Here is a 24,009-nt window from a genome sequence, read left to right as displayed (position 1 = left end):
AATAGCTATCAATCCCATGGGGAATTTTAACTACAAATCTGACAATTTTAAGAAAAAATGAAAGCACAGCTCAAGAACAAAACCCTGTGGCTGCATGGCAATGACCAAAGGGAACCATTTGGAAAGAGTGGAAATGCCCCGGTAGCCGGGCTGCCTGTGGGGAAGCGTTAAATGACGTTTTCAGCAAAGCAGGGAGAGCTAAGAGCGCGGCATGGTGTTCCAACGGTGCAAAAAGAAAACGGAGCCAAATGATCCTGGCATGGCAGTGTAACGTGGCAAGTCCGATAGAAAAGAGTGAGGCCAAGTGGGGCTCTGTGTGCTGGACTCTGGCCGTTTTAGCTTCGTTTCAATCCGCGGCTAAGGCACCTTGGTGTTGTATTTGGGACGGAATGGCTTTGGCAAGGTGGGCAAACGGAAAGGAGAGGAGCAGCTGGTGGCGAGAAAAGGAAAAGGGAGTGCCTTGGTGGAAGTGGTAAAAGGTGTCTAATTGTAATAGCACGGCTATGGTGAGCCAGGCTACTGGTCCTCCTTTAGCTGCTGCTTTGAAATATGGCTGTTTGCATAGAGACCTTAGAAATGACCTTGAGGTGAGATACGCATTCCCCAAAGAGGAAGGCTTCTTAGCTGCAAAGAAATCTGTACTGCACAGCCCAAGGCACTTCGTGTGGACAGTGGGTGATGGGACCTGGACAACTCATTTTTCTCTAGGTGGTAAAGGAAGAGAAGTAACGTGAAGCATGCCAAGTCCAAGCTGCAAAAGAACTTTTAGGGGAGCATTAGAAAATTGGAATGGGTGAATTGGTAGAAATAGCTGAAGAATGGAATAAACCTTCAACTGGAGTGCAAGTTGGTTGGACTTTGGAGTCTTTGTTGACTCCCTTAGCAATACAGGAGGAACAGGGAATGCATCTCTCAACTAACGGGACGAGGAGAAAGACTAGCAAATGCAAGCAGAAAAGGCTTGAAGGACTTGAGAAGGACAGGCAACTTGAAGGGCAGCTTTCCAAAGCACAAGTACTTTGGAGACGCTCTTCCTGGAAGCGCCCGGGCTGTGCACCTATTTGCAAGATAGAATTGATCGGGGTTGTGCGCACGGAATTCCGAGGGTGACTGGAGATGCGGAGCACGACTTGGATTTCTTGGAAAAGGTAGGAGAGAATCCTCCAAAGCTTCCATAAGACATACATTGCACAGGCAAGCTGGAGAGAGAAAATCTGCGAGATCAGGGTGGAATTGGAGCTCGTGGCTAACGGCACTGATTAGCACTGCATTAGCCGTGTTGATAATGTCTTGAGTCATTCTCTCACTCCACTCTTGTTTCAAAAGGCAGCTAGAGCAAGAGTGCATGGAGTGGCACGAGCACTGAAGCAGTGGGCAGGCAGCGAGAGGAGCAAGAATGAATTGCGAAGACGCCCGCTAAGACTGAATGAGTGCCACGAGCGGCAATCCGAAGAAATATTTCGCTGTTGGTCTGAAAGGAGTGAAGTGATTTTCCTAAGTTTGCGAGGGGGGAAAGGGCAAGCAGGGCTCGGGCTGGCTTGGTAGTTGTGTGGGAGAGCGGCTGGGAATGGCGGGTGCTGTAGGCTTTTGTCAGTCCGTGGGTGGGGGGGGACGGGGGGACGGGACGGGACGCGCGGGGGATGGCGGCCCCCGTTTCCTTGGTGGGGCGTTGCGGGTGAAGGGGCAGGTCCGCAGGAGGGGGCGGCCGTGGCGTGTTGCTGTCGGGCGGCAAGGGAGGGAGCGTGGCGTGGCTTGTGCGAGGGGGTTTGTGGTGGTGGCCGTGGCGGGGCCGGCGCGGGCTGTGCGCGGCTCTGTGCTCGCTCGGGGGCTGTGCCGCGGGGCCGGGGGGCGTCAGTCAGCGCTCGGTGCCGTGAGGCGGTGGGGCTGTGGCGCTGGGCCGGGCCGGGGCGTGGCGCGGCAGACCTAAATGCGGCGCTGGAGGGGCCCTAGTAGCCTACGGCGGCACCACCCTAGAATGCGCCCGATCCCGTGAGCTCTCGGAAGCTAAGCAGGGTAGGGCTCGGTTAGTCCAAGGATGGGAGACCTGCCTTGCCTCGGCTCGGTCCGGGCGAGGGAGTCAACGATCTGCGGAAGGCCGCGTGCTGTAGGCTTTGCTTTTGCCAGGCCCTGCCGGTCCCCTTTTTTTGCCTTGTGGGGCTGCTGCGGCGAGGCGAGGGGTGCTGCGGGGCGGGACCGGCCGCAGGGCGAGGGCTGCTGCGGCGCGGGACCGGCCGCAGGACGGGTCTGCGCCAGAATGCTGCCGGGGCCGTGGGCAGGTCCGCACAAGGGGGGGCGCGCGTGTCACCTTGCTGGAAGCCTCACACGCCCCACTACTAATTCCACCGCTTAGAAGGACGGAAAGAAAGCACACACACAGACCAGAGAGAATGTCACTGCGGAGCACAAGCACGAGTGGCCCTCTCGAAGAGACAGCGAGCATCGGGCCAAATGCCAGAAAGAGCAAAAGCGGCGTCTGCAAAACCTGCAACAGGTTCCAAAACCAGCCCGCTTGTAAAGACAACATTTCAAGAGGGAATCCTGAAATCGGCAATGGAACCGGAAGGCTCTTGCCAAGCCCATTTTTCAGAAGTACCTCGGCCAAATGGGGATGGGTACATTTTGGTCGGGGTTGAGACTTTTGCAGGCTGGCCGGCAGTCTTTCCCTGTCGGAGCAGTCAAGCTGAAGAAGTCCTTAAGTGACTATTGCGGGAACTTCTGCCAAGAACTGGGGTGCTGTCCATCGGAATATCTTGGGCTAGAGGTCCACATTTGATTGCAGACGTGATTATTAGCGGGTGTTAGGAAAAGGCTGGGAATGACTTGGGACCTCCATACAGCTCGGAGGCCACAATGGACTGGAAAAGTCGAAAGAAGGAACCAATCTTTGAAAAGGCAGATTAGTAAACTAGGTGAGGAAAGGAATTAGAAATGGCCTCAGGCCCTCCCACTGGCCCTTTTGTCATCAAGAGAGCTGAGTCCAAAGCATGGGAGCACTAGACTAGGGCGAAGAAAGCCCCACTGTGGTGGAAAATTGTCACGAGGGATACGATAAGGCCTCCAAATTGACTCCGAAATAGGTCTAATTTTGTGTATCCTTTTCAAAGCTGGGGAGAACAGAGATCACTTTGGACGTTAGTGGGAGCCAATTTTGTGGAAAAAACAGAACCAGGGGGAGAAGCAGTAAGACAAGGAAATCTCTTGAAATGGGGATGGACTTCTGCTCCAGTTCCAGACCTCAATGCTGACACTGAGATGGCAAGTGAACCAGGAAAAAGGTCGGGAGAAAATAAATGAGAAATGAAAAGCAAATAGAAGCAGGGGCTTTTTTATGTTTCTATCTGCCAAGAAAAACCCAGGGTGAAAATGTGGTGCTAGCATTAATGAGTTTGCCAATTTGCAAACCGTGTCACAAATGACTGCTTGTTTAACAATTCCAAGAGCAGAGGGTGAATTAAAACAAAAAAAAACCAAAACAAACTTTTTCCTGCCATTAATAATTCCTTTTTACCACCTGAACTGTGACTGGGTGCAGCTCACTTCAGTAACGGCACAGGCAGCTTTGTTAAGAACAGCAACACATCTTACCTCTGCCACTCATGTTGTAGATCTCAAATGAGCGAGTTTACTGGTGTAGCTGTGTGCTAACCGCGGAATTTCATTTTCATGCTTTTTATTTATGTATTTAAAGGTGTGTACAATTTTATAACATATACATAAAAGCAGAACTAGATATGGGTTGGGAGGATGTAGAATTATCTACAGAACTAAGTTCAGTAATAACAGACCAAATTATGAATTATACAGCATTTCTGAAGGAAGGATGATGGCGCTAATGAGCAGCTCTCTTCTTTTTTCTCCTTTTGATAAATGCTTTCTTACTTGTACTTCCTTGTTTCAGGTTGGTCTGTGCTCTATGAGGAAACAACACTTTCAGAAAACACAGGCTGATCGCCTGTAACAGGGCAACCATCCACCACGCTCAGCGTGAAATGCAATACAACGGTTTCCATGGCTAGTGCAGAGCTACTGTAATCAATCTCACTTCTGGGACATAAAATTCAAGATGCAGTACAAGATTAAAATTAATTTCAGAGGTAGTAGGATATCTGCAGGATATCCTCTATGGAGCAGCTCCTGCAAATCCACTTTTATGCTCTCGCTCCCTTTGGAATCACTAGTCATATAAGCATTTCATCTGGCTGCAGAGCAGCCAGGATGAGGATGACTGGCTTCCTGGGACAGGAGTAAACTAGGCTAGATTTAGAATTCCTCACTCTCTGCTATATTTTTAATCCCCTTCATCAACTGAAACCTTTCTTGGCCTTGCCAAATCCTATGCTACCTGAAAATACTCCTTATGAACCTTTTTCCCCTCCTAATTTCAAATACCTTGTTTTCTTTGGTAGTTCCTGTGGTTGTAGAATGACAACTTCTTCCTCTTCACTGTCAGACAACAGAATAGGTTCATCTAAAACAAATCAACCAACCACAAACCTGTGATCATTTTTGCACAAACAACTTCTGTAACAAGTAACTACTAAGAGCACTGTCCTGGGTTCAGCTGTAACAGTTATTTTTCTCCTTTTTAGTAGCTGGTGCAGTGCTGTGTTTTGCCTTCAGTCTGAGAACAATGCTGATAATACACTGCTGCTTTAGCTGTTACTAAGTAATGCTTACCCCGATCAAGGACTTTTTAGTTTCATGCTCTGCCAACAAAGAAGTGCATGGGAAGGTGGGAGGAAGCAGAGACAGAACACCTGATGCAAACTACCCAAGGGGGTATTCCTGCCAAAGCACATCATGCCCAGTATATAAACTGGGGAGCATTACCTAAAGGCCCAGATCACTGCCCGCATCAGGCTAGCTATCAGTCAGCTGGTGGTGAGCAACTGTATTGTGCATCACTTGTGTTTAGTGTTTTCATTTTCCCGTTAGCTCTATATTCTCTCCCCTTAGTACTTCCCTTATCATTATTAGTGGCAGTAGTAGTAGTTATGTATTATACTTTAGTCATTGGACTGTTCTTATCTCAACCCATGGGGTTTACATTCATTTGATTCTCCTCCCCATCCCTCAAGAAGCTGGAAGGGATAAAGGTGGAGAGTGAGCAAGTGGCTGCATGATTCTGAGCTTAAGCTGGGCTTAAACCACAACAAGCATTTTTCAAGAAATGTTCAGAGTGGTTACTCTTTAATTTGGAGCCCTCCCTATACTACATAAATCAGTATTTACTTTGAAGAAAACAACTGACCTGGTGAAGTGAGAGTAGTAGTGTGTAACTCAGGTGGGAAGTGGCTACTATGGTTCTCCTTCCTTACTAAGGACTTCTTTCACATTTTAATCCTAGATTGTTAATAAAGGGATATAAGAAGCACATGTGATAACAAGATAAACACTTACCCGTCTTAGTTTCCTCTATGATACTTGTACCCTCGATTTCCATTTTCTGGCATTCAGAGGCAGTAGCATCACCTTCACCTTCCTCTTCTGCTGCTTCTTCCCTCTCCGATTCTTCAAAGTCTCCCCAGGAGTTCTCTATTCCTTCCCCAATTTGGGCTGTCCCAGGCGTGTACAATACTGGATTGGCAAAACTGAACTAGTTAAGAAAAATCTCTGTGCTTGCTGGTAAACTTGACATATTCTGAGAGCAAACCATTTATTTTTTTCAAGCTGTATCTTTACTCCCCAGGGCAGAACACCCTTCAAGGAGAGGTGAGAGAGAGTACAACTTCTCCAGTTACTGTAACAGTCAATCACTTCAGACCTTAGTGTTGCATTTTAGGCTAGGAATGAAGTTACCTACAAGCAATTAGAACTAAACCCAGTGTGCTGTTGATGTTTCCTCTGAGGGCTGTCAGGCTTCCTAAGCCCTGAGGAATCTTGGAAGTGTGCGTAGTTTCTAGTGCTAAAGCAGGGGACGGAAAGCCTGGCTTCTCCCTAAATAATACAACAGAAAAGATACACTTCTGAAGGAGGGTCAGCTTTAGTGATGATTTCTTCTGCTTGTTCTTCCACATTGTTAGTATCCACAGCAGCACTCTCCATTTTGAAGGCAGTGATCTTTTGATTTGGTATAGATTCTGCAAAGCCAAACTTGCCACCTTCTTTCCTAGTCATTCAGTCAAAGACATTAATTTTTTCAGGATACCGCACACTTAAAAGTGCTTTCTCTTTTCAAGCTCAAATATACAAACACTTGCTATTTAAAACAAATACAAGTGAAAGCAATTAGATGTTCAAACTACAGGCTTTTCAGAATGTTTCTTAAAAAACACCCATTTCTCTTCCTTCCCAAAACACTCACCTAACTTTCTGGTCGTTCTCCAATGCTTTTTGAATGAGTTCTGTTATTTCTGCAACCTTAACAGCTGTTATTTTACTGCATCTCAGAACCTGTTTGTTACATATATAACAACAGTTTACTATCATGAAAGCAAGATGGTTTTTAATTAAAACTGTAGAACATCATAGGAGTCACAAACACTTGAAATAAAAGATAGCATCCTAGTAGGAGGGACTTGGATATACTAAGAGCTGATGTAGAAGCTTAATGTAACAGTCTCCAGCTATTCATGACAGTGCAGTCTGAACTGATTTACAAACTCCCACAGGGGAACAAAGTCTGACCCAACAATCTGCATGATACACAGTACTATGCTCTTCTATTAGGACTAAAAATCTGTAATTTTTTCCAACTAAATCAGAGAGGTAACTGATTTCTTAGCTTCCAAATGTGAAGGATACTTCAATATCAAGTTTACAGCACAGGAACTAATTTATATACAAGAGAGACTGGCCAAGGCAAAGATTTACCTGATTCTTTAGCAGCACAATCCCTCCACTAGAGTCAATGGTACAAATTTCTTGATGTTTATTCATGGCAATTACAAGGAGACCATCCATTACACGTTCCTCACGTTCACTTGGATCCACTAATAAATACGTCCTATAATCAAGTTTTTAAAGATAGGGCAACAGTAAAAGCTTGAGGCGAGTTACTACCCTTAAAACAATTAAGCAAAGGAATTGATTTATGTATTAGAAATTATAGATATAGCCCCCACACCCAAAAAATTATTTCTATGTCGTGTCTGTCACTTCAGAAAGTAATTTAAGAAACTGGCTTGTCAATATAAATATTTTTAGGACTCTTCTATGTTTAAAATTCAGTTCTACAGAATAAGTTGTTTCTGTCAAAAGACTGAAAAGTCTTACCCTTGCTGGAAGAAGGCAAAGCTGACACAAATAGGCATGTGGTGGATACTCAAGGGGACAGGATCACGTTCCTCAGGAGTATACTTTAAAAAGAGTTTGACCAGAATATAATTACTTACAAAACACACCTAATTTTCAAATCACATACTGTACAAAGACATTTTAAAAAATAAGAAAAAGCAAACAAAAATGCTAACAAATGTTTTGTCATCTAAATATTTCAAAAATTCTTTTTATGCTTTTGGTGCAATTCTTACCCTTTACTACCCACACAGGTAAATACACCATCTTCATCATACTTGATCTTTTACAATTAATATTCCCATAAACTGATATTGCTAAAATTCTGTATTCAGCAGGCTTCCTCACTACCCTTACAATTCTGAAATAGCAACATATCTATCCTAAAACTTAAGTACCTTGGATTTTATCTGCTTACCCAAACATCTAATTCTCCCCTTTAGAAAGAAACAACTACCTGAGATGCCACATGTAAACCAGTATAACTTACCACAGTTACTTCCTCTCCTTGCACAGACACATCTGGTCTGCGAAAATGACACAGAGCTACAATCCCTGCTATGCTGGCAGCATCAATAATGTTACCATCATGATTTAACAGGTGCATGTCCAGGCGGATTTGCCAAACCTGAGAAGAAACCCATACATAACTGGTTGATTGTGTGTGACAGGATTCTACAGAAGTTACTGGTTTTCCAAACAATTTCATTTTCTGAATCATAAGAACCACCATCACATATTCTTCAGGTCTTTGCTTAAGATGAAAGATTTGAGCAAACTGGTCTAGTGTGAGGTGTCCCTGCCCATGGCAGGGGCAGTTGGAATTGTATGATCTTTAAGGTCCCTTCCAACCCAAACAATTCTATGACTCTATGATTTCAGTATATTCCAAAATAACCAGCGTGCTGAATTTAATTATGACAAAATATGTAACACTTAGCATAAGTTAAACTTTCTTCTGCAAAGAAAATATTTGAGTGTGCAGGGTCCCAACTACTTCAGAAAGCTTATGTAGACACGTAAGTCAAAAATGCCTGTAAAGTCAGATGTGTGGATCTTCACATTAACCTACAATCAGAATTTCTATCTTCCAAAACAAGGACCATCTAAAAAAAAAGTATATGCACCTTTTAGTTTAAACCCACTTGAAATTCATAGGTTTTCATACCTTTTCACCAGCAACCACGCAGAGAGATTCAGTATCTATACATCTGGAATTTCTCAAGCATCGCTCTATTTGTCTGTTTAGTTTCACCAGTAAGTCAGACTGCCTGTCAAAACAAAATTAACCCCAACCGAGTATGATTACACTCTATACTTCCTTGTATCATAGAATCATAGAATAGTTACAGAGTTGGAAAGGACGTTAAGATCATCTAGTTCCAACCCCCTTGCCACAAGCAACCATGCCAATGGCTCTTCTGTCACACCTGTCTAGTCTCTTTAGGACAGCTACATACCTGCCAGGCTCAAGACCAGGTGCGGCCATCGGTGAGAGCTCAAGATTAACAAAAAGTATACCTTCTGTCGGCCTACTTGGCTTGGGGGGAACAAGTTCACATGATACTTGTGCAAGAACCCTGCAAAGGTAAATAAACAGCTAAGTCACAGAATTTAGCTGGGAAAACCCTCCTATCACTAGAAACAAATTATATACTTTGAAAAAGCATGCAGTTACGGTTTTAGTTTGTATTTCTCACTCCTGTCATTTTCTTGTTTAATGCCTGTCATTGTATATAAACTCTGGTCAATAGAGCAGGAAATGCCAGAATCGGAACATTTTACTTTCTCTGAGGATTAAAAATAGGCTCAAACACATAAGAATATATACCTAGACGCTCATGTAAACGCATGTATTCCACTTGCCCACACACAAAAAAGGCTGCTTGATATGCAGAACACATAACGTGAGATCAATAACTAAAGGATGAAAAATTATAATAATTTTGTCTTATATACACTATTTTTCATCTACAGTTATCACGGAAACCCCATCCCTTCCCTCTTCCTTCCCTTCCCCCTCTCCTCTATGGCCCTTAAGCTCTGCTTACTGCGATTTCTCGGGAGGCTTTCGGCCACCTCCCGTTGAACGCTACGGAGGTTTTGCCTCCACACGTTCGGAAACACAACGCCCAAAGGCCTTCCCCTCCCTCAGGCGGTACGCTGTACCCGACCGCAGCCCCCCTCACAACCTGGTCTTGCCCAGCTCCACGATGCAGCAGCCATATTCGGTGCCGAAGGAGATGCGCACGTTCCGGTAGTCGTAACACTGCCGCCCGTCCAGGCGCTGCGGGCCCAGAGACACACAGACACCCCCCAGGTTAACACGCCATCCCCCTGGGGTGCGAAGGGCAGCGCCAGCCCCCGAAGGGTGGGAAAGGGGAGGCCGGGGCCGCTGCAGGGGTTGGGGGAAGGGGAGGCCGGGACCGCACCTTCCCCTCCTCGATGGCGCGCAGGAGGAAGCGCCGCTCGCAGTTGGAGACAGGCGACGGCTTCATGGCGGACCGCGAGCCGCGCGACGTGCTTTCGTCATCACCGCGCGGCGGCAGCGATGGGCGGTGCTTTGAGGTCTGCGGGTACCCGCCCCCTTACCCTTTCCGGCCGGGGAGCCCCCCCCTCCGTGGAACGGGACAGCCCTGAAGCGATGGCCACAGGAGCCTCCTGCTGCATCGCAGGGGCCACCCTCAGGTGGCCCACGGTCCGAAGGCCAACTGCCCAGAACGCGGGCTGGAATCGGGGATCCTCGCGCGTCTTCAGCTGCCGAAGGGACTGAGGCCGGGAGGGGTCTTGCCGAAGTGCGGTCGTCATGGAAACCGTCAGAAATTAGCAAACCCAACCTCATCCCAGGCATTTTGAGAGGTTAACGCTGCCTTAGGGCCCAGCCTTCAAGATGTGCGTGCTCCTGCAGTCCCTAGGAACGGCCAGGGTGGTAGTTCAAGCAAGGCAATCAGTGCTGTAGGCTAAAAGCGAGAAAAAGCTTCAAATCCTTCAGGAGAACATCCTTTCCTGTTGGTCTGAGGCGTTGTCTGCAAGTAGAAATTCAAGGCTTTTACAATGGGCGTTTACGTTTAGTTTGAGTTCCGTGATTCAGAGAATTTAATTTAATTCAGAATTTAATTCAGAACTCCAGGAACTCGCCAACAAAGTTTAAGTTAACAAGCAGGTATTCTTTACTGTGGCACTGGGAGACATGGGGGATCGCTTCTTCTAGCGTGTCTCCTCCGAGCATCAACCAGGCTGTGATTATATTGTCCTTAAACATACATATTCATTAGATTACATATATTACATCATACTTCCAGAGAATGCCTCTCACACATGTGATACACAGATAGACTCCACAACTTTTAAAGTTGTAAAGTAGGTATGCTATTCAGCACTGAGGCGCATGGGGGATTGCTTCTCCAAAAGCATGCTCACCCTTTCTTTGCCACTCAGTTTGTTTATATTACATATAATTATTACATAAACATGAGATTGCTTCATGTCTAATACACATGCAAAACCTATTCCCGTCTAGTATTATAATTAGTTTTCTGGCATTCATCCCATTGATGGATGTGCACCACCATGTGGTGGTCGTTATGGAGTCATGAGGATGAAGGCCTGTAGTTCCTCTTCATCATCACAAGTAACCTCTTGCTTTCATGCAGACTGAATAGGGTTTTGGCTCCTATCCAAATCCCAGGTTTGATACAAGCCAGTTTTAAGTATCTTAAAGCAGAAACTTGTCAAGTTTGCAAATTTTGTTACTCTGTTTATCTTTTGTTTCTTTTCTTTCTATGGATACTGTTTAAACAAGAATGTCTTAAATGTGAAGTTATGAATCTTACCTGCTACAATTCTGCCTAGCAGCTGTAACTCCTGCAATTCTGCTTCATCATTCTAGGAACTTTGACTCCTACAGTTCTGCTTCACCAAGCACAGTGACTGCTTAAGCAAGCAGGCACAGTGTTAACCCTTTATACCCAGGTATCACATGCACTAAAATGTGGTAGTGGGCTTTGGGACCCATGGTCGTTGTTTCTTCATCACTTCGTTTTAGTATTGCTGTCATATCAGTAACCACCAGGAAGTTCTGGCAAAGCTTATCTTAGTCATTTCCTTTTCTCTATAGCTGCTAACAAAGCCTAACATCTTTGAAGTTACTTATTTACAACCCTATTCTTCAATCAACCCCATTCGTAAATCTCACCCTATTCTTCGATCAACCTCATTCTTCAATCCCCCCTTTTCTTGTCCTATTGCAAATTTTTTTGCAACTGAGTTATACACAGGACCAGATATTGATCGATACAGTCTCACATGTGTGGGTCCTGAAGACTCAACTCGCCATATCTCCTCTGGCTCTGGTGCTTTCTTGCCTCTTGAGTAGTGTATCCAAGCAGGTTGTTCCTTTATCTTCACTGCTGTAAAGGTAGTCAGTAATATGTGGTATGGTTTGCTCCACTCCTCTTGTAGGGGATCACCTGCAAAATTCTTAATATAAACCCAATCTCCTGGCTTAAAAAGCATGAATAGGATAATGTAAACCTCTGGCCCTGGTCCCTAACACTCTGCCATTTATTTCTTTTGTCTTACCAAATTTACCAAGAGCTGTTGAAGGTATCCTTCTTCTTCTTGAAGACATGTGACGTCTCCTATGCCTTATGGAACTATTCAGAATGTATACCTGTATACCAAACATACGCTAGCAGCCGGGTATACGCCTTTACCTAGGAGATTTTTCTATCCTGATTTACAGAAGGCTTTCTTATTCCTGCGTACACCTTACAGAATATTAACCATGATCCTGCGTTCCTGCATTGGATGCCTCCTGCACCTTATGGAACACTAATCGGCGCTCCTGCATAGGACATCTGCTATGCCTTACAGAATGCCATAAAATAAAATAATCAAAAGAATACCTTTACAATGATGGTGATGGTCCTTGTCTGCTCCTGCAGTGATCCAAGTGAGTCAAGGCGTCCCTTCAGGGAATTTTTCCTGCGGCGCCCTAGGGATTGGGTATTTTCTTTGGAGATCAGTAGAAGTAGAAATTCTGCCTGGTTTTGCCTTTTTTGTTGTTTAAGTTCAGTGATAATAGTATTGATAGTGAAAGCTTGGTGTTAAGTTCCAAAACCCTTTGATTACAGTCAACTACCTTGGAAGCACTTGTATTGTTTGTAGGAGCCTTATAAATGATGTTATTCCCTATCAATTACAAAAATGTCACCTTAGGCGTATGCTGAGATTTGTGCTTGGGGCTAGAGTGGGAAAATCCCTGTCCCAGCTTCTCAGAGTGATCTGTGGTGTCCCTCGATCTGACAAGCTGGTGGCAAATGCCCTTTTTCATGGCTCCTCCTGATAGAACTGGGTGACTGAGTCTTTGAGCTGGTGAGGAGTTGTAGTCTTGTTGTGCAGCAAATCACAGCAATAGCCTTTTTGCAAAAGAGGTTCTTACAAAACAGTTTTGATGAAGTAGTATTTTAAAGGAGTCACACTTCTGCCACTGAACCAGAACGTTCAACAGTGTTGTTAGTTATTTGCATTAGGTTTTCTTGCACTAATACATGTTCTGTCAGAAACATTTCCAGAAGTGCTAATTATACTTTCATTACTGGGAAAGCAGGTATGGTGGATTTTGCTTCTGATGCTGGTCCTGTTCAAGATCAGTACACAGAGAAGCTGGTGGTGAACTTTAGGAGGACATGGGTACATTTTTCAAGGGAACCAGGTCAGGGGAAGTGTGGGCTAGAAATCAGATGTGTCATTTGATTCCTGCAATCTTCTTTACACAGTCTACTTTGTGGAATTTTGGTGTAGGCATGTGCTAGAAAGGATAAAGAATTTCATGCACAAATCAAGCAGGTGTAAGATGGCAGCACTGGGAATATGAAACAGGCTACATGGAAAATAAGGTCAATATAAAAAGTTAATGAAATAGAAGTTGAGCAATTACTATATTTCTGTACGGTGAAAGGCAGAGTTACAATTGTAATCAAGTAATAGAAACACTCGGGGTGTTTGAAATCAGAAAGATAAAGAATTAGTGTATTACACTGCAGAGTGAATAAACAAGTGAATAAATCACAGGCACTCAGGCTAAAGGAGGAATTATCAGAAAGAAAAGCCTAATGGTCTATTGTGCCCACATTTCATTTGAGATGAATGCTCTGTAGGTTGCAGTGCTTGAATTGGATTATTTTACCAAACAGAGCCATGAGGGAAAATCACATTCAAAGACTGAAGCAAAAAAACAAGTTGTATCAGAATCTCAGCATCTTGGCAGCAAGCTTTCAGCAACCATGTTTGATGGTGTAATAATAAATAAGATATTGATTTTATCTTTTCATGGTAGCTTTAACTGTAATACGCCTTTGCTCATTAGCTGCAAGCCCTGCTCTCCAGTGCCTCCAGCATACACACATGTGCACAGCATCCTGTATACAATATCTCAGTTCATAAGATTATTTGGGCAGAAAGGCTCCACAGATATGCAGTAATATAATTCATAATTTGATTTTACAACAGTCTTCAAGGCTTTGAAACAGATCCAGTGTGTGAGGATAGGTGATCGCTGCATGCAGTGTAGCTGGCAGAACTGAAGCACAAACAGCTCAGCATGCATACCAGCTTGTCTGCAGCAATGTGTGAGGTGCTCTGACCCTCATCCAGAGAAGCACTTGAACACACTTTCATCTGAAACTCATCTGTAAGCACATCTATCCTTTGCTTATTAGAAGGAAGGTGTCACAGCTTGTATGGCTAAAATTTAGGAAAGCAGTTGCCCAATGTATATATTTATGCTAAAGTAATTTTATTCCGAAAAAGAGACACAGAATTGTCAGTTTATCATCCAAACACCAGCTTAAAACAAGTTGGTAATAACTTGTGATTCATCTGCTTGCTGGATGTTTGTCTGATCATCTTTTATACTCTGGATTAATGAGTAAATTCCAAAATATTCTTGCCGTTTCCATCCATACTTAGCCTTTAATCTCCTGGGTTTTATTATTCTTGTGAAAGAAATTGTTTGCACCAGAGAGTCCTACCAAGAGTCCTGATCCTCTAGACAGTGATGCATTTAGCACCTCTGAGCTCTCAGCAATCTCTTTGGGAAAATGAGATATATTTGCAAGGCTGGATTCTATACCTGCAGCAAAGCTGGGGGAAAAGAAATTATGTCCCTTCTTTTTTTCTTGCTGCTGCTGCTGCCTGCTTCACTCTGTAATATTTCTAAGGGCTACTGAAATGGTTGAAGTGCTGTTCTGTCACTGTGTGAGTGCAATTAATGTGCACAACAGCTAAATACAGAGGTCTGCTGTTTCCACATCCCACAACTTCTCCATCTCCAGATAAACTGTGTTCATGATTTGTACTGATTCAAGTGAAAACTGTTGTTAAGTGTCATGTTAAGCCAAAATTGTTACAGCTAGAGTTGGAGGCTCTGAACATACAAAACCAATGTTTGGATTAACATTTTAGTGTTGTTTAAGATTTACTTTTCAAACCTTTTAGAAGCATCTTCAAATTGTCTAAAAAGTAATAAATGTTTGTTTTAAATGAGATATTTTTTTTTTGTCTAGAGCAGGCATTGTTAAAAAAAAGCACTTTCTCATATACGAGTCTTAAATATAACTTGTCAGAGAGGTTAAATAATATCTAAATAAAATCTTGATACAAGATTTCAGGAGTGTGAAACTGAAGTGAATATCCATTTGGAAACTTTTTTTTCTATTTGAAAAGAAGACAGAAGATGTTTACTGGTACCATGTATGTGTGACATCATTCCACATATTTATTCTCTACAACACAAAGGAAATCTGGCACACTGAAAGGCTTACAGGTCACATCTGAGTGGTAAGAGCTGATAGTACATTTAATAAAATTGGGGGATAATTTTCTCCTTTGAAACCTGGATTATTTTGAATAATTCAATTCAGTGTTGTGCCAATTTTCTAACAGTTTGCTGTTCTCAGATAACGTGATCTGGATTTCTGCTGCCTATAAATAGAATCTGCCCAGCTCTGCCACTCTAACAAACCAGTATCATCCCCACTCCCAGATTCTCCAACATGTCATCATGACACAGAATGATAACTGAATGAACATGAACGTTTGGATACAAACATGCAAGGAAAATCTGACTGCACACTTGCAGCATTGCCAACTGTAACCATGTTGGAATAGTGTGTGTTAGTGCAATTACAGGAAAGGTGGGATCAGCCCCACGATAAGCAGGATAAATGATAGTTAATCAAAATTAAATCAAAATGGCTCTTTTCAATTATTTCAGCTTCCAAGTATTTGTTACAAACCAGAAGTGAATCTCAAGCACATAGTGCTTGAAATGCTCAAAGTCAGAATATTTTTGAATCAAGTAATTTTTTTACTCTATGTGAACAACCTCTTTTGAGGCAAATAGATGTTGATACTAAATATCTCTTTTGAATCAGGAGTTACATTTTAGAAAATTTATACATATGCCTCTTCAGAGTAATTGTCTTGCCATTGTTCTGCAGAGCCTGACTGCTTCTTTACGTGAGTAAGGAGTGGGAAGGAATTCTAGCATACCTGCCTGTTTAGGTTGTGTGCTGTACTCAGACTCTAAGAAGCAGCCTGTATTACTTCTGTACAGCTTTAAATATCTTAAAGATAGAGTCAGGATTTGTTTTGATCATAAAACCCACAAACAACCTCCAAACCAATACATTAATTCAGCCAATTTTAATTACAATTTCCCATTTACAGCTGTATCTTAAAATGAAATCATTGCTAAAGCTTAAAACCATGGTTTAGAAGGTACCTGCTATTGCAACAGCTATACAGTGTCTGATAACAAGAGCAGATTGTCTGTCACAGAGCTTCTGATAAATAATCTCTGCATATCAAGTGCAAGTGTTAAACTTACTATATTTCCCAAAGATTCCTTGCAAAGAAACACTGATAAGAAAACTGTGTCTTGAGTAGTTCAATTCCTCACTAATAATGCAAACAAAATGGGAAAGTGCTAATTATAGTGCCTGGAGGAATACAGAGCTGGGATGTGTGAGTGCTGGGGTACAATGGATGCCTGCCTTTTGTGCTTCTGACAGATAATGTTTTCTGCAGTATTGATGAAGATGTCTGAATGAAGTTTTGCTACTTCAAGAAAAGGTGGAAGAACATTTTTTGCCAAATGTTTCCAATTGTTTATTGAGCATTATTATGAAGTATTATTCTAGAGGTCCAATAAGCATAGAAGATTTGGTGTAAACCAGTAACTCAGTATGTAGTTATCTCCTTAGCTCAAACTTGCTGTGATGCTATACTTGCATTAAGAATTTGTGAGTCTTTATGAAGCAGAATTTATGGGATGTTTTTGATGTATTTCTTCAGGAAGTAACACACTTTCTATGGCCTTGACAAAATTTTCAATATGTGCAGGTGTGGTTATATTGACTCTATGAAACTTCACTTTCTGTGAACATTGGCCTGAGCCAAAACTGCAGCCATGCTCCTCAGTACCTGTCTGTTACATCTGGAGGCTCATGCACTGAGCAGAACATTTCCAAAAGTGGGAGCCACCAGGTCATGCCACATCTAACCCTGTGTGTTTCTTGGCTCTGAGGGCAGTGGCTCTGTTATCTCACCAACAGCCAGATAGTAGTCATACAGTACAACAAGCGACATCTGAGGTTCTGAATGTTTTTTTTATTGCCTTCAAAGCAAAAGTCATGGTGTGTTCATCACAATTACATTGTTCACTGAAATCTGAGTCGAGTGGCTAAAAATCTGAGCAACTTCTGTTCCCATGGAACCACTCATGTTTTCGTTTCTGGCCATGGGGACAGTTCTCAAAGGTCTTCAAGGAGATGGAAGTTTTCTAATATGAACAAAGTTCAAAGGTGGTTTGTGGGCAGCCTGTGCAGGTGGACGGCTATGAATTGTGGGGTGAGAAGGATGGGAGGCACAGCTCGGATGGGAATCATAGAATCACAGAATCATAGAATAGTTAGGGTTGGAAAGGACCTCAAGATCATCTAGTTCCAACCCCCCTGCCATGAGCAGGGACACCTCACACTAAACCACCACAGCGAGCTTTCCTTGGCGGCGGCAGGTGGTCTCAGAGCACCGTTTCTGTATCCAGGGTCCTGTGCCCATTGAGCATGGGCAACGGTACTGGGACCACCGGCTCAGAAGTCGCAGCCGCCGAGTGCGGGGCGGCCCCGATGCCCTTCTGCTTAGCCGGTGCAATCCTTCCCGAACCCGGAGGTGCCGCAGAGGCGACGTCTGAAGGCAGGAACGGCTTCGCGGGCGCCCGGCCGGTTTGCCTCTCCAGCGGCCGGCCAGGCTGCCTGCCGCACGGGAGGAGGCTCCGGGCGGTGAGACGAGGGGCGGCTAGACCGGCATCAGCATCGGGTGGTCCGAGGGAACCGTTCGAGCGGAGCCGCTGGCGGCATGGAGTGGGAACTCAACCTGCTCCTCTACCTGGCGCTCTTCCTGCTGCTGCTGGTCCTGCTGCTGCTCTGCCTGCTCCTCCGGCAGCTGCGGGGCTCGGCGGGCAGGGCTGCCAGCTCCTCCCGCACCGCCGCCCTCAGTCGCGGCAGCCGTGGGGTGCGTACCGGGAGCTGTGAGCCGCCAGTCGCCGCCACCTCGGGCGGCCCCGCAGGTGAGTCCTCGGAGAGGGACGGGGGCCGCCTCCGGCTCACCGCTGCGGCAGGGCGCGCTCCACTGCTCCCGCTCTGCCTCCTTCCCCCGCTGAAGCGCTCCCCCCGTCCGCCCTCCGCTCTCTCTGGGGCGGCTACGCTTGCAGCGCAGAATCCCGGGAAGTTTGAAGGTGAGCTCACTCTGCAGGTTTTAGTCTGCATCCAAGTGTTACAAAGCTGCAGCCGCTGTTCCCACGGTACTGCCTGAGGCCAGTGTCCACGTGGTGTGGCGGGGAAGTCCTGGGAAACGATGCACCCTCCAGCCGGCTGCCCCCACCTTGTGCCGTGTATCGGGTCAAGAGGGGCATGGAGTAAATAACTCGGCCACTGGACCTTTAGGAAACTCGTGCTTGTGGCAGACCTTTGATTGCCCTCTCCCAGCGTTTTGGTTTTGGTAGCTGTCTTGTACCATAGTGGCTTTTAGAGAGATACAGCTCAAGCAAGTATATGATCTGTACCCTGACGCAAGTTTGATTCAGTCATTTATTTATGAGACCCTCTCACCATACCAGTGTTTGTCAGTAAAAAAGTCTGAGTAGGGTTTAGGAATGACTTTTGGTGGCTGGAATGGCACAGACCTGCTACGTCTGTGAGGCAAAGTAAAACTGCCTGGTAATGCACTATGTTAGGTTTGAGGTTACTGAGCCATCAGGTGTGGCATACACCAAAGCACAACCCCTTGCACTTTTGTAGGGGAAGGAGGTGGAGCTCTCGAGGGAGTTCCTGCACCATGGCAAAGAGTAGACACAGATTTGTCCTTACAGGAAGGACACGTCGAGAAGTTAAGGATAAGTGCTAGCAGCTGTGCCATGACCTTGGTGAAAGTATTTTAGAAGTACTATAGAGTTGGTGTTCTTGTTCAAACGTGTGGGGCTTGGGGGTTATATTTTGAGTCATTACATTAGATGGCAGCTGTTGGGGTGGTCTGGCTGTGGAAGCATTGCCACGAGGTGTATTTTACAGGGCAGAAAGCTGCTCATTTCGGCAGATGCCTCTCAGTACACAGTCTGCCGCCTTCACGCCTGTTGTGCATTGCTCTGTTGCAAGGCAGTGTGCTGTGAGGACGAGGCCACTGTTGGAGGCTGGAGTGCACATATGATGTTCTGGCTCCCCAGCCCTTTCTTGTCCGTTGCTTTTATTTGGAAAATGGAAACTAATAGATTATTTCCCTCTGACACATATACTTTTTATGCTAGCACAGTGCAATAGAAATTTTGGGGTGTTACTTGATTAAACATTTGGAAAGTAGAAGATTAACAGCTCTTTGCTCTGTCTTGTTTTGGTACTAGTACTGCATCTCAAATGTCCTAATTCCACAAATACCTGCAGGAGGAATAAGTACCCCAAACTTCCAATGCAAATAAGATGAACACTCCATATTCCAATGCCGTCACCTGCAGCATAATTTGAAAGGACAAGCGGGGGAGTTGTTTAGCATCACACACACAAGTGACATCCAACATCTGTGCCATTCAAATTAATTCCCATTTCTTGATACGGATTTTAGGGCAGTGCCCTAAACACCTTCCCATCTGGTAGCATGGTCACAGGGCAGAAAGGTGAATAGAGGTCAAGCTCTGTTGTGCTGATGTTGTACTTGATTATTTTTCCAAATGGAGATTGATGTTGCCGATAGCTCCTTGCTCTTTTGCTCAGAGAGGAGGGCAGGCCACCTTTTGCACTGAGAGTGCCTGTCCCACTGTCCAGAGCATTTCTCTATCCATCTTCACAACAAAAGACATTCATTATTTTGTTTAATAAGTGATGAGAGTCAGAAGTAAGCTAAAGACTAAAAGATCAGCCATATGAATCCTCTTGGGAAGATGTAAACAAATAAACTGCAGGGCCCAAGAAATACAAGATGTGACCATTAGCAGTAAACTAATCCTGACACCTGTGTGTTGCTGAAGTGCAGAGGCAGCCTGTCCCTAGGAAGCCTGAGGGCTCCTTGCTGTTCAGCCCTAATATGCTAGGCACTCTCATGACGCCTCATTACTAGGCCGTTGTTGACAACCAGAGAGCATTCAGATAAGAGCAATGAAAAGTCTTTGGGGTATTCTAAAGAAAAGAGTAAACTAAAAAATACGTATGCTTTTGTTAGCTGGCAGCTATAAGGGGATGCATCATCTGCAAACACTTGAAAGATATAGATACCTAGAAAGAACTTACTTAGCATAACCTGTAACTAGGCATAATGACACAGAGTGCAGGTAGAGATGGGTAAAACTAATAGCAGGAGAACAAGGTCTCCTTAAAAAGGTCTGTTAAATCAACAAATAATCTCCCAAGGCAATCACGTAAAGCTCAGTGGGTGATTGTTGAAAACTAGATGGTGTACAAGAGGAAATAAAGCTGTGCTTTTATGAAGAGGCAGTGACTCTGTAAGCACCTCTTTTCCCATCACCAGATGAAGAGACACAAAGGCACAGTGGACCAAAATAATTTCTGATGAGGCCTGAAGGATTATGTGAGAAATTTCCTACTTTGGTCATTTGCAAATACTCTAAAACAAATACAACAACCTGTTTCTTTTTCTGGTACTTAATCTGGTATGAGTATTTTCCCAGTGTCATGGAGGATAGCTCTGCTCACAGCCACAGCAGCGCAAGACCTGCTCAGTAGCTTTAATTTCTCTGCATTCCCAAGAAACTCTCTATCCTTTTGATTCACTTCCAGTGTTGCGTCTCTTAAATTCTACTTTGAAAATCTGCTTCTGTGGAGGGCTATCAAAACAGTCATCTAAGACCTATTTTGAGGTACCTTGGTGGAACTTCAGCCACGCAGGTTTTCTGTTCAGGCATGCTAGCATGTCTGGGCTGAGTCACCTGCTCCTTTGGCTTGTGCTGCACTCAGAAGACTCAGTGCTGATTGAGAAGCCCAGCTCCTGGATTCAAGTGGGTGGATACAAACCTGTTCCCATTTTCAAAAAGCTCACTAGATCTCATGTTGCAAGGAAGAAGTTTGAAATGGAAGAAGGTCATCAATCAAGGTCTTGTGGTTGTATCTTACTCCTTGTGCGGAGAAGTCCTTATACTGTTTTTCTGCTTGCTGAAGATATGAGGTAATAAAGAAAAACAAATTACTTTTCATTCCCATCTTTGTACACAAGGCTTTACCTAATATTCATGTTAGCTTTACCTAATATTCATGTTAGTAAATGGAACTTCTGTTCTTCCAGTAAGATTCAGTATAATGTGTTCAATATCTTTAAATGCTGAATTAACTGTGAGACTGCTGTGATCACCAAGGCATACTTGCACCTGTTTAACACCTGGGAATTGGTCTGCCATACATCATAGTGCAAGAAATAAGCATGGAGGGAAAGATGATTCATCACTGCTCTAAACCAGCCCTGTATTCATGTAAGTCATTCAAACTTGGCTGAATTCAATCACCTTGTACATAGCTAAAAAAGCCAGGAGGCTGCCAAGTTTGGCAAAACCCTGCTAGTCTAATCCCTCATATGGGGAAACTGAGGTATAAAGAATGCAAATGGGCTCAGAGCTATGCCTGCATGCACTTTTATCTGCTGCTAAAATGCTGGTCTGAAACCTAAGAGATTGCTAGAAAGTGTTTTATAATGCTAAATAAACAAAGCTTGCAATTTGGCCTTCAGCTCAGGGAAACCACAGCTTTTTTCCCCCTTGTCCTGTGTGAAAGGTAGGTGAAACTGCTTAGAGGAAAAGGAATGTTTACTGAGATGCAGGCTTGTTTTGCCCATGGGTGGCTGGTTACTAGGAGATGCATTGAGGAAACTTGCTTCATGAACCCACAAAACTTCCCCCTTTGCTCACAAGGCTTTTACTGGTAGTGCTAAGCCCCCACACAAATTTTGTTTCCAACCTCCCCTTTCTGCTTCCAGCATTGCAAGTGAAGGCAGGCTCCATGGAAAACCTGAAGGTGACAATGTTTTAGAAAGTAAAAGACCTCAAGCATCAACAAATGCCTGTGACAGAGCAGAGTTGTTTGATGTGAGATGATGTGTAACAAACTAATCTCTCTGCTTGTCTCAGCCTGCAGCTCTGTGAAATGGAATACTTACCTGGGAGCTTCTGGGGGAATACTTCAACTTTTGAAGTAAATGCATAATCCTGGAACTGTGCAATGTCATTTTAAAGAGAAATTAAATTTAAAATTGCCTTTTTTTAAATCTGGCATCTCCAGTTTAGTCCAGTCCTTTGAGCATAATCAGTGCTTGACAGGGTTTCTCATTCACCATTTGAAAACATTTGCTTAATATCAAAATGAAAAAGGTTTACTTGACTTGACATCTGCCTCAACTGTGCAGACAGTTCATCACTGTGAAAATCCTTCCACTTTCAGCTTCCCTTTGAATGCTAGAATGCTAGAAGGTGCTGACATTTTACTCAGTGCTAGTGCAGGGAAAGAAATGAAACGTGTTTCTGAATTGCTGTGTATTTGGTTGCCATCTCTACTGAAGTAATCTCACTGATCTACATGCTTTACTGTTTTCTCTATTTGTTCTTCATTACTGTAGGATTTGGTAGTATGCAGTTTCTCAGCCATTAAATATATTTCCTCAATGTGTAACACATAATCCAAACTTGAATGCAGAATCTTATTAAGGACTGATGACAAAAAAAAAAAAAAAGAAACAAACAAAAAAAAAAAAACCAACCAAACAAAACCCCCACAAAACCAACCCAAACCTGAACAAACCCCCCAAAACCCCCAACTTCAGGATTGTTTTTTTAACTGCATCTTTATTGAGTCCATTTCCAGTTTAGAAATTGGCTTTCCTGTGTTAAACTCTTGGCATGAGATTACTTATGAATACAGAGCATTTTACTTACTGAAGCCTCCTCACACTTTCATACTGAAAAGTGCAGAGCTAGCAGAAGATATGCCTACGGCTGCTGGGAATGCCGAGTAAAAACAAGTATTCTGGGATCAAATACTAGGATGTGTAGGGAGATGGTATAGGTAAACAAAGGCTTTCTTTTTCCCCAACACCAGAGCTCTCCATTTTAATTTATTACAAATAACGGCAAGCCCATGGTATTTTGAAGTGTGAACCCATAATTCAGATGCAGTGGGATGGCATAATGTGAACATTTGGACTGGTTTGGGGTGAGAAAGGGAAGCAAACATCAAGTGTGTGATGGAAGAAAGTCCCATCCAGTGGAATACCTGCCTGATCACCTCGTAGTATTTTTTGTTATTATTTAAAAAAAGATATTTTTTTGCATGAACTCGTGGAATAAAATATGACCGTGTGTCAGGATTTTTGACGAGTCATGTATTGTCAGTGTTACTCCTCTACTTTGTCACAGTCTTCACGGAACTCTGTTTGAGAACTCTTCCCTCCGTGCTGCAGTTCCCCATCACTGCCACTAGACGGCGCGTTTTCTTAAAGGTGTCGAAACCGTTGATGTTCCTTTATGTTGGAAGTACGGGAAGGGATTTCAGCAAGTCAGATCTTAACATTATTAGGTGTTCGCTTCCGCTTTGATGATAACGATAGCTGTTTTTAAAAATCTGCCTCTAAGAGTGGTCTAACATGGTTTAGCAGGAATTCCTCAGGCATCTATGGCCACAGATGGGGGTCTGACAAAATGCAGGCATCCTTCTCTGTCACTGTATTCAGTAGAAGAACTTGTGATAATTCAGTTTTGAATTGCTTACAGCAGCACTGTAAGTGTTGTAATATTGCAATACTGCAACATACATCTCAATGACCTCCTTATACAAAACCCAAGCTCTTGGCTCTGTAGCTACCGACAGTGGGAGTTATTTGGCATAAAGTACATCTTCTGTGGATTTCTTTGGTTTAAAAATAATTTTGAGTCAAAGCTGTGTATGAATTGTGCTGTGTGTTGTATTTCTGAGCAGGCCTGAGCAGCATTACTTATATAGATATCGACATACAGCATTATATAGAGCAGGTTTCTCTGTACAGCATTATAAGAATTACACTGTGAAATACTACCAGTGCATATTCAGATGGTGGCATTCACCACTGCCTTCATGCCAGTTATATACGCCAGGGCTCCAGAACTCGGCAGGCACAACCAAGAGAAGATTTTGGCTTCTAGATCCCAGAGGACTGTTTCTTGATCATCTTGCTGTAAGCCACTGGAAG

The 24,009-nt window shown here is 43.9% G+C and overlaps 1 protein-coding gene across 1 annotated transcript; it reads right to left on the bottom strand.

Annotated features, from left to right (window-relative positions):
- Positions 1 to 3,653: 3,653 nt before the first annotated feature.
- EXOSC9 (exosome component 9) lies at positions 3,654 to 9,759 on the bottom strand. The gene is made up of 12 exons (XM_005143001.3): positions 9,669 to 9,759; positions 9,429 to 9,523; positions 8,697 to 8,816; positions 8,405 to 8,507; positions 7,727 to 7,864; positions 7,216 to 7,298; positions 6,814 to 6,946; positions 6,305 to 6,393; positions 5,963 to 6,109; positions 5,401 to 5,591; positions 4,390 to 4,468; positions 3,654 to 3,911 (listed from the first exon to the last, which is right to left on the bottom strand). The coding sequence occupies exons 1-12, from the start codon at positions 9,732 to 9,734 to the stop codon at positions 3,830 to 3,832; spliced, it is 1,326 nt and encodes a 441-aa protein (XP_005143058.1). The 5' UTR covers positions 9,735 to 9,759; the 3' UTR covers positions 3,654 to 3,829.
- Between the last annotated feature and the right edge of the window lie 14,250 nt (positions 9,760 to 24,009).

The sequence above is a fragment of the Melopsittacus undulatus genome, chromosome 5 (genome assembly GCF_012275295.1).
Source record: "Melopsittacus undulatus isolate bMelUnd1 chromosome 5, bMelUnd1.mat.Z, whole genome shotgun sequence".
In the NCBI taxonomy this organism is placed as follows: Eukaryota; Metazoa; Chordata; class Aves; order Psittaciformes; family Psittaculidae; genus Melopsittacus; species Melopsittacus undulatus.
The sequence above is the reverse complement of the archived record's forward strand: the minus strand, read 5'-3'. Positions and strand labels throughout refer to the sequence as shown.

Bases quoted from the DNA above. Each gene is read 5' to 3' on its own strand.
- EXOSC9 (XM_005143001.3), bottom strand. From the start codon at position 9,734: ATGAAGCCGTCGCCTGTCTCCAACTGCGAGCGGCGCTTCCTCCTGCGC. The intron at 6,394-6,813 runs GTAAATCTTTGC...TGTAACAAACAG, and splicing joins TTGTGCTGCTAAAGAATCAG to GTTCTGAGATGCAGTAAAAT. The intron at 5,592-5,962 runs GTATCTTTTCTG...TAACTAGTTCAG, and splicing joins GCTGACCCTCCTTCAGAAGT to TTTTGCCAATCCAGTATTGT.